Genomic DNA, 11,161 nt, shown 5'->3' on the forward strand with positions numbered 1-11,161 from the left:
TAAGATGCAACCATCCTTGAGTTCTCTTACAAGTATGACGTAATTACTTAATAGTGTAACCCATAAATAAGTTACTCATAAATATTCAACCAAGAGAGTTCTATAAAGCTAACTACAGGATTAATACAATAAGTCAGATTAATGCTAAGTCTAACTTAAAAATCTGCTTTTATGGCAATATGCAAACTGACCAAAAACTGAGAGTAAGATGGCCAATTCAGCTTATATCTACACTTGTTAAATCACATTAATTAAGCCAACATTATACTAGACCTAAGTAGAAATATAATTTCTGATGTCTTGAAACTGAGACTCTAGAACAACAGATGAAACAGTCAATATCAAAAACCAATAAGATTAACACTAGGTGATTGATTCACTTTAGGGAAAAGTACATAGTGCCAAATATAAACATTTATCATAAATGAAAATAAGAAGTCATTTATTGTCCAAGAAGCATGGCAGTCATCTGCAGATTAAAACAAAACCAAACCTTTGGACCTGGCTGGTCAGTGGTAGGCACAATTATAAATACCTCAATATAAGACAGTTTGCTGAAACTTCATCCATTTATATTCTGAGATGTGGTGTTGGCGATACATTTTATCTAATATGTGAAGTTCTCCTCTATTTCAGTTTATTTTTTCAAGGAAAAAAATCTTGAGGGAGAACACTTTTCAATACCAAACATTCAATAATATCAGTTACTGCAGAACTATACTTCATTACAACTCAAGGCTTGTTAGAGTCCAGATTCTAACATGGCATTTCTAGAAGAGGAGCCCCTCAACCAGAAATTTGGATGAAGTGCTTAAATCCACGAGGCCCAGTAGTTTGAATGGTCACTCTGACATCATCAAGTGAAGATGGTCCATGTAGAGATTAGAGCAGAAATCATTTCGGGCCCAAACCCAAGGATCACAAATGATAAAGAAATATTCCTCTTCCAGTCACCAAGGGTTTCCCTTTGTGCATACTGATTGTCCTTGGATATTTTCAGAAATGTCCCTAATACACTCCACACTGCCAGTGCTCCGTGTAGCATTTGTGTGTCGCATCTTCCACATTACCATGTTATGTGTTATTTTCACTGCCATCAGAAAACCATTTAATTTTAAAAAATTAATTTCAGGTATGATGCCAGCTTGAAATCGGTTCCTCCTCCAGACTTTGGCACCCCTACACTGCATTATTTTGAAGACTGGGGTGTCGTGACTTATGGAAGTTCACTACCAGCAGAAATCAATAGATCTTTCCTTTCCTTCAAGTCTGGAAAACTAGGGGGACGTGCAATATATGACATTGTCCACAGAAACAAATACAAAGATTGGATCAAAGGATGGAGAAATTTTAATGCAGGGCATGAGCATCCTGATCAAAACTCATTTACTTTTGCTCCCAATGGTGTGCCTTTCATTACTGAGGCTCTGTACGGGCCAAAGTACACCTTCTTCAACAATGTTTTGATGTTTTCCCCAGCTGTGTCAAAGAGCTGCTTTTCTCCCTGGGAGGGTCAGGTCACAGAAGACTGCTCATCGAAATGGTCTAAATACAAGCATGACCTGGCAGCTAGTTGTCAGGGGAGGGTGGTTGCAGCAGAGGAGAAAAATGGGGTGGTTTTCATCCGAGGAGAAGGTGTGGGAGCTTATAACCCCCAGCTCAACCTGAAGAATGTTCAGAGGAATCTCATCCTCCTACATCCACAGCTGCTTCTCCTTGTAGACCAAATACACCTGGGAGAGGAGAGTCCCCTGGAGACAGCAGCGAGCTTCTTCCACAATGTGGATGTTCCTTTTGAGGAGACTGTGGTAGATGGTGTCCATGGGGCTTTCATGAGGCAGAGAGATGGTCTCTATAAAATGTACTGGATGGACGATACTGGCTACAGCGAGAAAGCAACATTTGCCTCAGTGACATATCCTCGGGGCTATCCCTACAACGGGACAAACTATGTGAATGTCACCATGCACCTCCGAAGTCCCATCACAAGGGCAGCTTACCTCTTCATAGGGCCATCTATAGATGTTCAGAGCTTCACCGTCCACGGAGACTCTCAGCAACTGGATGTGTTCATAGCCACCAGCAAACATGCCTATGCCACATACCTGTGGACAGGTGAGGCCACAGGACAGTCTGCCTTTGCACAGGTCATTGCTGATCATCACAAAATTCTGTTTGACCAGAATTCAGCCATCAAGAGCAGCATTGTCCCTGAGGTGAAGGACTATGCTGCTATTGTGGAACAGAACTTGCAGCGTTTTAAACCAGTGTTTCAGCTGCTGGAGAAGCAGATACTGTCCCGAGTCCGGAACACAGCTAGCTTTAGGAAGACTGCTGAGCGCCTGCTGAGATTTTCAGATAAGAGACAGACTGAGGAGGCCATTGACAGGATTTTTGCCATATCACAGCAACAGCAGCAGCAAAGCAAGTCAAAGAAAAACCGAAGGGCAGGCAAACGCTATAAATTTGTGGATGCTGTCCCTGATATTTTTGCACAGATTGAAGTCAATGAGAAAAAGATTAGACAGAAAGCTCAGATTTTGGCACAGAAAGAACTACCCATAGATGAAGATGAAGAAATGAAAGACCTTTTAGATTTTGCAGATGTAACATACGAGAAACATAAAAATGGGGGCTTGATTAAAGGCCGGTTTGGACAGGCACGGATGGTGACAACTACTCACAGCAGGGCCCCATCACTGTCTGCTTCCTATACCAGGTTGTTCCTGATTCTGAACATTGCTATTTTCTTTGTCATGTTGGCAATGCAACTGACTTATTTCCAGAGGGCCCAGAGCCTACATGGCCAAAGATGTCTTTATGCAGTTCTTCTAATAGATAGCTGTATTTTATTATGGTTGTACTCTTCTTGTTCCCAATCACAGTGTTAGCACTGAAGCTATAAATTACCTGGTCATTTTGTGATCACAAGAGTCTACGCAAAAAAAAAATTTCTTTACCCCAGATTATCAGATTTTTTTCCCTCAGATTCATTTTAACAAATTAAGGGAAGATATTTTGACACAAGAAAGCAGGAACATGGAGAAATTGGAGCAGGAAAAGAATTTATCAAAGCAATAGAAATAGCTTGGTGGTCCTATGGTGTTTTTGGAAGTATTTGGCATTGCTAATTGAGCAGTCCATATAGTACTACTTTTAGAAGAAACAAAAAGTCTGTTTTTTAAAGTAATGTTTTATGAGAAAAAGGTTTAGATAGAATTGGGTTTTATTAATATTAATTTAATGCTATTAGCAATTTCCATATACTATATTATGGAAAAGACTGAAGAATACAATTCTGAGAAATACAAAAAAATTTTAATGGTATAGTTATGTTGAAAGATAAATGTTGCTAAGTCCTGGTATGATGGTGTCAGCTTCCTTGGGGAAGTACTTCTTGAGTTATTTAACTAACAGGATCTTTTACTACAGATCTGGATGGCTATTCAGATAACAGCAAAAAATGATAGCAAAAGATCATTAAAAACTTAAAATATATTTTATTAGACAACATTTATCTATGAATGAATATTTCCTTGATGCTGGTCTCTGCACACATATACTTGGTTACTTGTATGCATTCACTGGTTGTTCAATAAGTGAGATGATTACAGATAACTTAATACTGTATTTTCCTTATATGGAAAACCGTTGTAGACCCAATAACAGCTAAACCTTTCAAAATAAAATATTTTCTATTATGAATGTTGATTTTCATACCAAAGAAGATGGAGAATCTAAAATTTGGATATAATTCTTATGTTTTTTTAATAGAAAACCTTCTTCAAGTTTATTTTCCTAAATAAACATCATAATTGTGAATTTTCTCTAGTATTTTTTTCTTTGTTCCATTATATTCAAAACGCATTAACATTTTCCAAAATTTTTGAAGAGAGATCTTTATTTGGACGTGTGTTCATTAAATATATAAAGTAGTGTTTAAATCAAAAGAAGTATTTTTCTCTGCTTATTAACCTTAATTGTTGTTTAAGCATATTTTAAATATTTAAAACAATAGCCAACTTCTGATATTTAAGTAGCACCCAACTTTTAAAAGCATAAAATTTTCAGTCAACTCCTCAGAAGGTAACAGCAGCATAGAATACTAGAAAAATAATCCATAGTTTCTACTTGAGCATAAGAAAATGATATACTTAAAAGGAACTTAATCATCATACATTCAGCATATTTGAGTCATATATTTCTCCTTTGAAATAGAAAATATGTTCAGCTCAAATTTTACAGTAAGGACACACTCACTGATTTATAGGTGTAAAGTAACAACAGTAACCTTTCCTCTTACTTGCTCTTTTAGTTCACAGCAATACCAGTATGTAAACGAAAGACAAGTTGGAGAAACTTATAAGTACCTTTCTGCAGTTCTAATTTGAACCTTCTTGCATAAAGAAAACACAAGTTTGACTTTTAACTGTGCTTCACTTATTATGCTTGGAATCTAGAAAACGACTTCTGAGGAAGTAATTTTTTTCCCCTCTCATGGAAAGTCTCTAGGGAGGATGTCATTACACACTGTTTAAAAGAATAATGTTTTCAAAAGAATAATGCTTCCGTTTGTCCTGCATGGATGCTCTTACTAGGATTTAAACTTGCTTTATGTGACAGATTCTCCGTTTACTTAACCTCACTCAACATTCCTCTCTTTTACTCTTTCTCACTCAAAAGAATGAACTGTCTGAAATGATCAAAAGGAAATTTTGAAAGAAAAAAAAAAGGAAAATTACTCTTTGAGGTTACCAAGCAAACCTGATCTCAGATCCAAACTGAGACATACTTTCTAACAGAGATGAAAAGTGCAAGTGAGTGCCAAACTCGCTTTTCTTTTGTTTTCATTAGGTTAAGGCTAGACAATACGTTAGTCACCACAGCATGATCCAGTGTAACATATTAATTCATTTTAAAGTAGTTCTTTAAAAATACGCATCTTTAAAACAAAATGAATTAAAATTATGTGGTTTTTTTTTTCTTCTAATGAACTGGTATTTATTTCCTTAAAAAGAAACTTCCTCAGGCAGTGACTTAAGTGGTTAAGTGAAAAAAAAAAATGCTGAAACAAATCACAGCTCTTCATAATGAAACATGTTTTTTTATCAGGGATAGCTCATATTTGAGTAAAACTAGGGAACTTTTTGTAACTTGAAAACAAAGCAATGTTAAATCTCCCTTGAAACTGAGTAATCAATTATGGAATCTGTTTCAATGCTGCTCACTATGGCAGGAGTGTTTCAAGTTCATTGAATAATATGTGAGCTGTTGTTCAGGGAATTGACAGAACTCTTGGTCCTAGCCTTAAAGAAAATTTGAGAATCACTAGCATACAGAGCTTGTCAGTGCAGTAAAAGTGCTATATTCCTGGGAAGCTGAGGTGGGAGTATTGCCTGAGCTTAGGAGTTCTATGCTGCAGCGAGCTATGACTGTGCCACTGCACTCCAGCCTTGGAGACAGAGTGAGACCCTGTTTCTCTCTTTTTTTTTTTTAAGTATATTCCCTTGTTTGTAACTGATTAGCTTATTTCAGTTGATGGTAGATGAGACCTATGGTGGTGGATGAGACCCAGAATCTTCAGAGAGAACATTCTTTTGAGAACGTTGTTTTAATTGTCAAAGTCAGGTGGAAGACCGTGTTCTGGAACTATTTTAATTATTAAAATGTATCACCTAAGATAATGAATTCTTCCACAAATATTTTAGTCATAGTTTTTAAGTACCACATATTCTAAGGTTATCAGAAAATATGTCTTAACAGAATGTTTTGCATACTGAATAATTTGTTTTTGAAAAGGAAATTTACATTTGACTTACTCAGTTTTTAAAAAATTATTTTTAGTTCTAGAGACACAGTCCTTTCTGCATCACCCAGGCTGAAATGTAGTGGCATGATCATAGCTCACTGCAGCCGCAAACTTCCCATCTTTTAAGCGATTCCTCTGCCTCAGCCTTCCAAAGTACTGGGATTAGAGGCATAAGCCATCATGCCCAGCCAAGTTAAAATTTTTGATAGTTCACAAACCACTCACAAAAGAATCTGAAATTTCCCCAAGTGTTAAGAGAAAGCAAGCTATGAAATGCTATCTTTGTAAGCTTAAAAGTAAATTCATGTGTTTTCTTAAAAATATAGAACAAGATTAAAATGAATATAGTCATAGATATGAGGGGCATGTAATTTATCTTCCAACTGGAGATACCTTTGAGAGTTAAAGGAGGAGCAATTAATTGTTATTCCAGGACAACAGAAATAAATCGAAATTATACTAGGTGAACTGGGACATATGGTCATCTTTGTCATAGCTTAATTCAGGAAAAAAGGAGTTAGGGAAGTGTGAAGGTCTAACTCAAAGTTTGGTGCTTTTTAAGCAAGTTTAAGGAACTTGAGATGACCTGATTGAGACTCCTAAATCTACAGATGAGGAAAGCAAGCCTCAAGCAAGGGGGGCCTGATCCTTTCCCTGTTCCCTGTGTATTCCCTGTCTGTGGCAAAGCCCATTGGCTTGATTCTCTTCTCTTCAGCTTCATGTTGAGAAGTAGTTTCTTTCTGCAGTTTATTTAATTTACTGGCAAAATGACGTATTTTTTTTCAGCCATGTTTCAGCTAGATATTTACTTTATGCATGTAATGTCAATGAAGTACTCATAAGTTTTCAAGAAATGACTGATATAAATCATACGTTCCACACATAGTCTAAATATTCAGTTTTTGGTCATCTATTTTAATATGTTCAAATTCTGTTAAACAAGACGTAGTCACTATGTGAAGAATAAAAATAGACAAAGTTGCATTATGACTTTTCTTCTTGTATATACAGTTTCCCTCTTGGTTTTGGGATTTTTTTAGTTGAATTTTTATTTGGCATAAATTATAAACATACATGATTGAAAAAGTAAAATAGTACTAGAAGGCTTATTTAAAAAACAAAACAATCCTCTGTCCCTTCCCTTCTCATTCTTAGCTTGTACTTCCCAGAAGTAACCAATTTCTAATGCTTTTGGCTGTCACATATATTGTGTACTTGTTTACAATAAGGTCTAAAACTACCTACTAATGAAGATTTAGCTCTCTTACCCATTCTTTATACTTCTTGGAAGATAATAGGTGCTATGGAGGGAAAAGTCAGGGTAAGGAGACTGGGAAGAGGAGGCCATAATTTTAAATGTGGTGATCAGGCTAGGCTTTATTGATGTCTCCACTTCCATTCTGTGTGTCATTTTGAAAATCTGTTTGCTGTTAATTTAATGGGGTTTTAGGAAGGAACTGAAGGAAATTTATATATTGAGTGCAGTATGTTTAAATGGAAGTCCCACATCACTTTTCAGTTGAGTTAACAAATAACGAATGACAATAACATATTTACAGAGCATCTACTATATGCCAAGTATTGTTTTAGGAACTGAAGATATGGTAGAGAATAGGAATAATAAAAGCTGGCCCTCGTATAGTTTATGTTCTAGTGGGAGCAGATAATAACAGTAATAGTGCAGGATGTCAAGTAGTGGTAAGTACCGTGGAGAATAAAGCAAGGGGAGGGGATGTAAGGTGATGGTGAATTGGTACTGTCCCATAAACAGTGGTTTCTGATGTGATTACTTATGATCAGACACTTGAAAGAAATAAGGGAATGAATCACAGGGACATCTAAGAGAGAGGAGCATTCCAGATAGAACAGCAGTTCGAAGGCCCTGAGCTCAGTATGTGTTTGTTGTATTCAGGACTAGGAGGCCAGTGTGGCTAGAGCAGAGTTGAGGAGGGGAGGGTGATAGGAATAGGATCAGATCATACATGCACTCACAGACTGCAGCAAAGACTTAGATTATGAGTTGGGGAGTCAGTTGCAATGAACCGAGATGTGGCTGACTGCAGGAGGAATAAGTAGTAGGAAGTGGGTCCAGGAGGTTGTTTTAGCCATGTTAAGTTTAAGATACTTTCTAAAAATCCAAGTGGAGATGTACCAGCCTGGAATCCAGGAGCAGGCTCTGGCTGAAGATGTAATTGTTGGTGCCTTCTTAAAGGTTAAACAGAAATTTACTAGCTGTGTGAGAGGAGAAGTGCATTCTGGGTAAATGGAATAGAATAAAGAAAAAAGTACGAAAAAGCAAACCTGGTTCAGGAATTCTCCAGACTGGTGGTGTTGGCCCACAGGGTGTGTGATGGAGAATGTGTGACGATGAAACTGAAAAGGCAAGCAGGAAGGCTATTGTGCAGGACTTTGTAGGACATGCTAAGGAATCTGGACTTTATTCTGCCATGACGGCTGCTCAACCATTTTTATGCCTCAGCGTAACTGAGGGCTACAACATAACACCCATCACTCAACAAGCATGGCAGCAATTTTCGTGGGATAGGAAATGTGTATGGGAGCAAAAGGGACATGGGTGAGGGGTGGTGATGATGCCACATATACCTGTGTGTGTGTGAAGCTTTGAAAAATCCCTGAGATGGTTCTGATATGCCCCCCATATTCCATATGTTTACTCCCTGGGGCGAAGTGGGGCAGGGAGGGAGTGCCCTCTACTTAGAAATCGCTGCAAGCAGTGGCAAGCCATTGAAGAATTTTCTGTTTAAATAATCAGATTTGCATTTTAGAAAGGCAATTTTAGCTTCAGTGTAGAGGGTGGACCCAATGGGGAAGAGGTTTGGATGCCATTTCCATAGTCTGGGTAGAAGACAATTAGCTCCTTGAATAAGTCTGGAGAGGGAATGTTTAACTACTAGCCCACAGGCAAAATGTGTGGCCAAAGGAATGCATATTTTGTGAAAGTATTGATCAGAAAGATAATGAGTCAAGGATCCCTAATGGTATATGTGTCTGAGTCTTATTTATTATAAGAAAAGCATGGTTGCCTGCCATGGCTCTGCTCCAGTCACCCTGACTATCCTTTAATAAGCCCGGGAAATTGTTCAAATATTTCTGCCATTTGTATTTTCAGCTTGCCTTGTTCAGGGACTTCACCTAGAATGGTATAGCTGGAGTACAGGGTGTGTATGTAGTGGCGGGTGATAGAAAATTAGACTGGAAAAGTTAGACCAGGCTCCAGGGCAGGAGGGTCTCTTTTCCTCACTCCATTTAATTTAAAAAAGAGATAGTTCCAATTATATAAGCATTGTGATTAATGCAGGCAGTTGGAGTACTTTCTAAATCAGAAAAGTAAAAGTGCTGCTCCTTCCACATATCTCTAGAAATTTGTTATGGGGAAGTCTTTATCAAAGAATGTTCCTATGATTTCAGTAGAATTTCTTAAGAAAAGAGCTTCTAAAAACATTCAGTCAGCCCAGCACATTCCAAATTAAATAATGAGACTTGTGTTTAGTATTTATTTAGGAATTCTTTTCTGAACAAAAAAATGTTTTCAATGGTCTAGGCACTTCCTTTTTCTTCCAAAGAAATGGTAATAACAGGACACTAGAAGTACCTTTCTGTGTAAAGCAAACCTTGTCAGTTTTCCTTACTTTGTACTTTTCAGTCTCTGTTGTTTACCATTTTTGTCCAGGATCAGAGACCTCCAGTAAAATAAAAGGAACTTCTGTTTATTGTCTCCTTGATAATCTTGATTTCTAAACTCCTTTACTCCTCTCTTGAAAGAATTTGTTTTACTGACAAAAGAATGGATCCAGGTCATTTAGTAGAGTTCTGAAGAGAATTCTTAGAGCACTCTATATATTCAAACCTCCGTATTTTTTGATACAAAAAGGACTGATGAAAGGAAGACATGATTCTTTTGAAAGATTAATTCACAGAATTTTTTATCACAGTTGAAATATCAATTGCAATAACAACTGAAAACTGATTGCTATTACAGAACACTGCCCTTAGGTGGCTCACTCTTAGGAGACACAAAGTCACTGGACTACAATCCTTTAGGGCGGGGATTGTGTCTCTTGCTCGTTGTATATACATGGTTCTTACACAGTGCCTGGCATTCAAAAAATGCATTCAAAAAAATTTGGTATTCAAAAAATGCTTGATGAATTGACTGATTGACTGCCTGAATGAATAAATAAATTGGTGGATTAATGACTGAATGGAGTACAGAAGACTGTGGTCCCAGAAGACCTTAACATTGAGCTTGCTGCAGACTGAATGTTTGCCTCCTCTCAAAATTAATATGTTGAAACCTAATCCTTAATGTGATAGTATTAAGATGTGGGGCCTTTGGAAAGTGATTAGTTTATGAAGGTGGAGCCCTTGTGAATGGGAGTAGTATTCTTATAAAAGATACCCCAGAGAGGTACCTTGTCCCTTCCAACATGTGAGGCTACAGTGAAAAGATGGTCATCTGTGAACCAGGAAGTGAGTCCTCACCAGATACCACATCTGCTGTGCTTTGATCTTGGATTTCCCTGTCCCCAGAACTGTGGTAAATAAATTTCTGTTGTTTGTAAGCTACCTAGTCTATGGTGTTTTTGTTATAGCAGCCTGAATGAGATAAGATAGAACATAGTTCTTATAATGAGCTAACATCACTAACCTCTCAGTTAGCTGTGAACTGTGGCCCTGAGAGATGCTCCAACTAGATCCTAGAGCTGTTTCAACACTGTCACCTCTGAGCTATGTGGAGGCCTAAAATTCAATCTCCAGGACAGGGTACATGTGAAAGACAGATGTTAACAAGGTAAGCAAGCAGCTGCTTATATGACTGCTAAACACAGGGTGGTCCCAAGTGGGATGGAGAGCCCAGATTCCAAAGCACAACTTAAAATAACACACCGTTTGTGTGGGATGTTGTAAACTACCAGTAATTAACAGACTATTGCTAAACTTCAGCCATTGCCCATAAGAATGCCTTGTGAGTTCATGACACTGTGCAATGGAGAAAGCATGGCCATGCCAGCAAAGCAGACTTCCTAGAGAACATAGGACAATGTGGTGTGGGTGTCAAGGGTGTGGGCAAGCAGTGTGGTTGGGAGGGTTGGTTATTCAGCTGGCTTTTCTGCCACACCTGCACACGTGGAGAGTCAACCATGGCACCTGTTGCCTAGTGCATGTTTTAAGAGTCTTATGGATGATGAGAGGACCTTTGTGAATTCACTACTGAAGATAGGTCATTTTTAATTAAAAAAATAATTTGGATGTCAGAGGAAGAAGTAGGGAATGAAAGAATATTTTATAATTCTGTAAAAGAAGTTTTGTTTCTTAAATGGTATGTAATGA

At 37.7% G+C, this 11,161-nt stretch overlaps 1 protein-coding gene across 13 annotated transcripts in view; it reads left to right on the forward strand.

Moving 5' to 3' along the window:
• Positions 1–10,394, forward strand: part of DSE (dermatan sulfate epimerase) — a 174,424-nt gene extending 164,030 nt beyond the window's left edge. For 6 of the 13 annotated variants that reach the window (XM_058435501.1, XM_058435499.1, XM_058435503.1 and 3 more), the window contains one exon: positions 1,133–3,858. In XM_058435501.1, coding sequence (XP_058291484.1) covers positions 1,133–2,891 — 1,759 coding nt within the window. In that variant the 3' untranslated portion in view covers positions 2,892–3,858. Of the gene's footprint in view, positions 1–1,132 lie in introns of all 13 variants that reach the window. The other 7 variants (XM_058435502.1, XM_058435498.1, XM_032157318.2 and 4 more) reach the window with 4 other exon arrangements.
• Positions 10,395–11,161: the final 767 nt, after the last annotated feature.

This window comes from Hylobates moloch, unplaced genomic scaffold, assembly GCF_009828535.3.
Source record: "Hylobates moloch isolate HMO894 unplaced genomic scaffold, HMol_V3 SCAFFOLD_2, whole genome shotgun sequence".
Lineage (NCBI taxonomy): Eukaryota > Metazoa > Chordata > Mammalia > Primates > Hylobatidae > Hylobates > Hylobates moloch.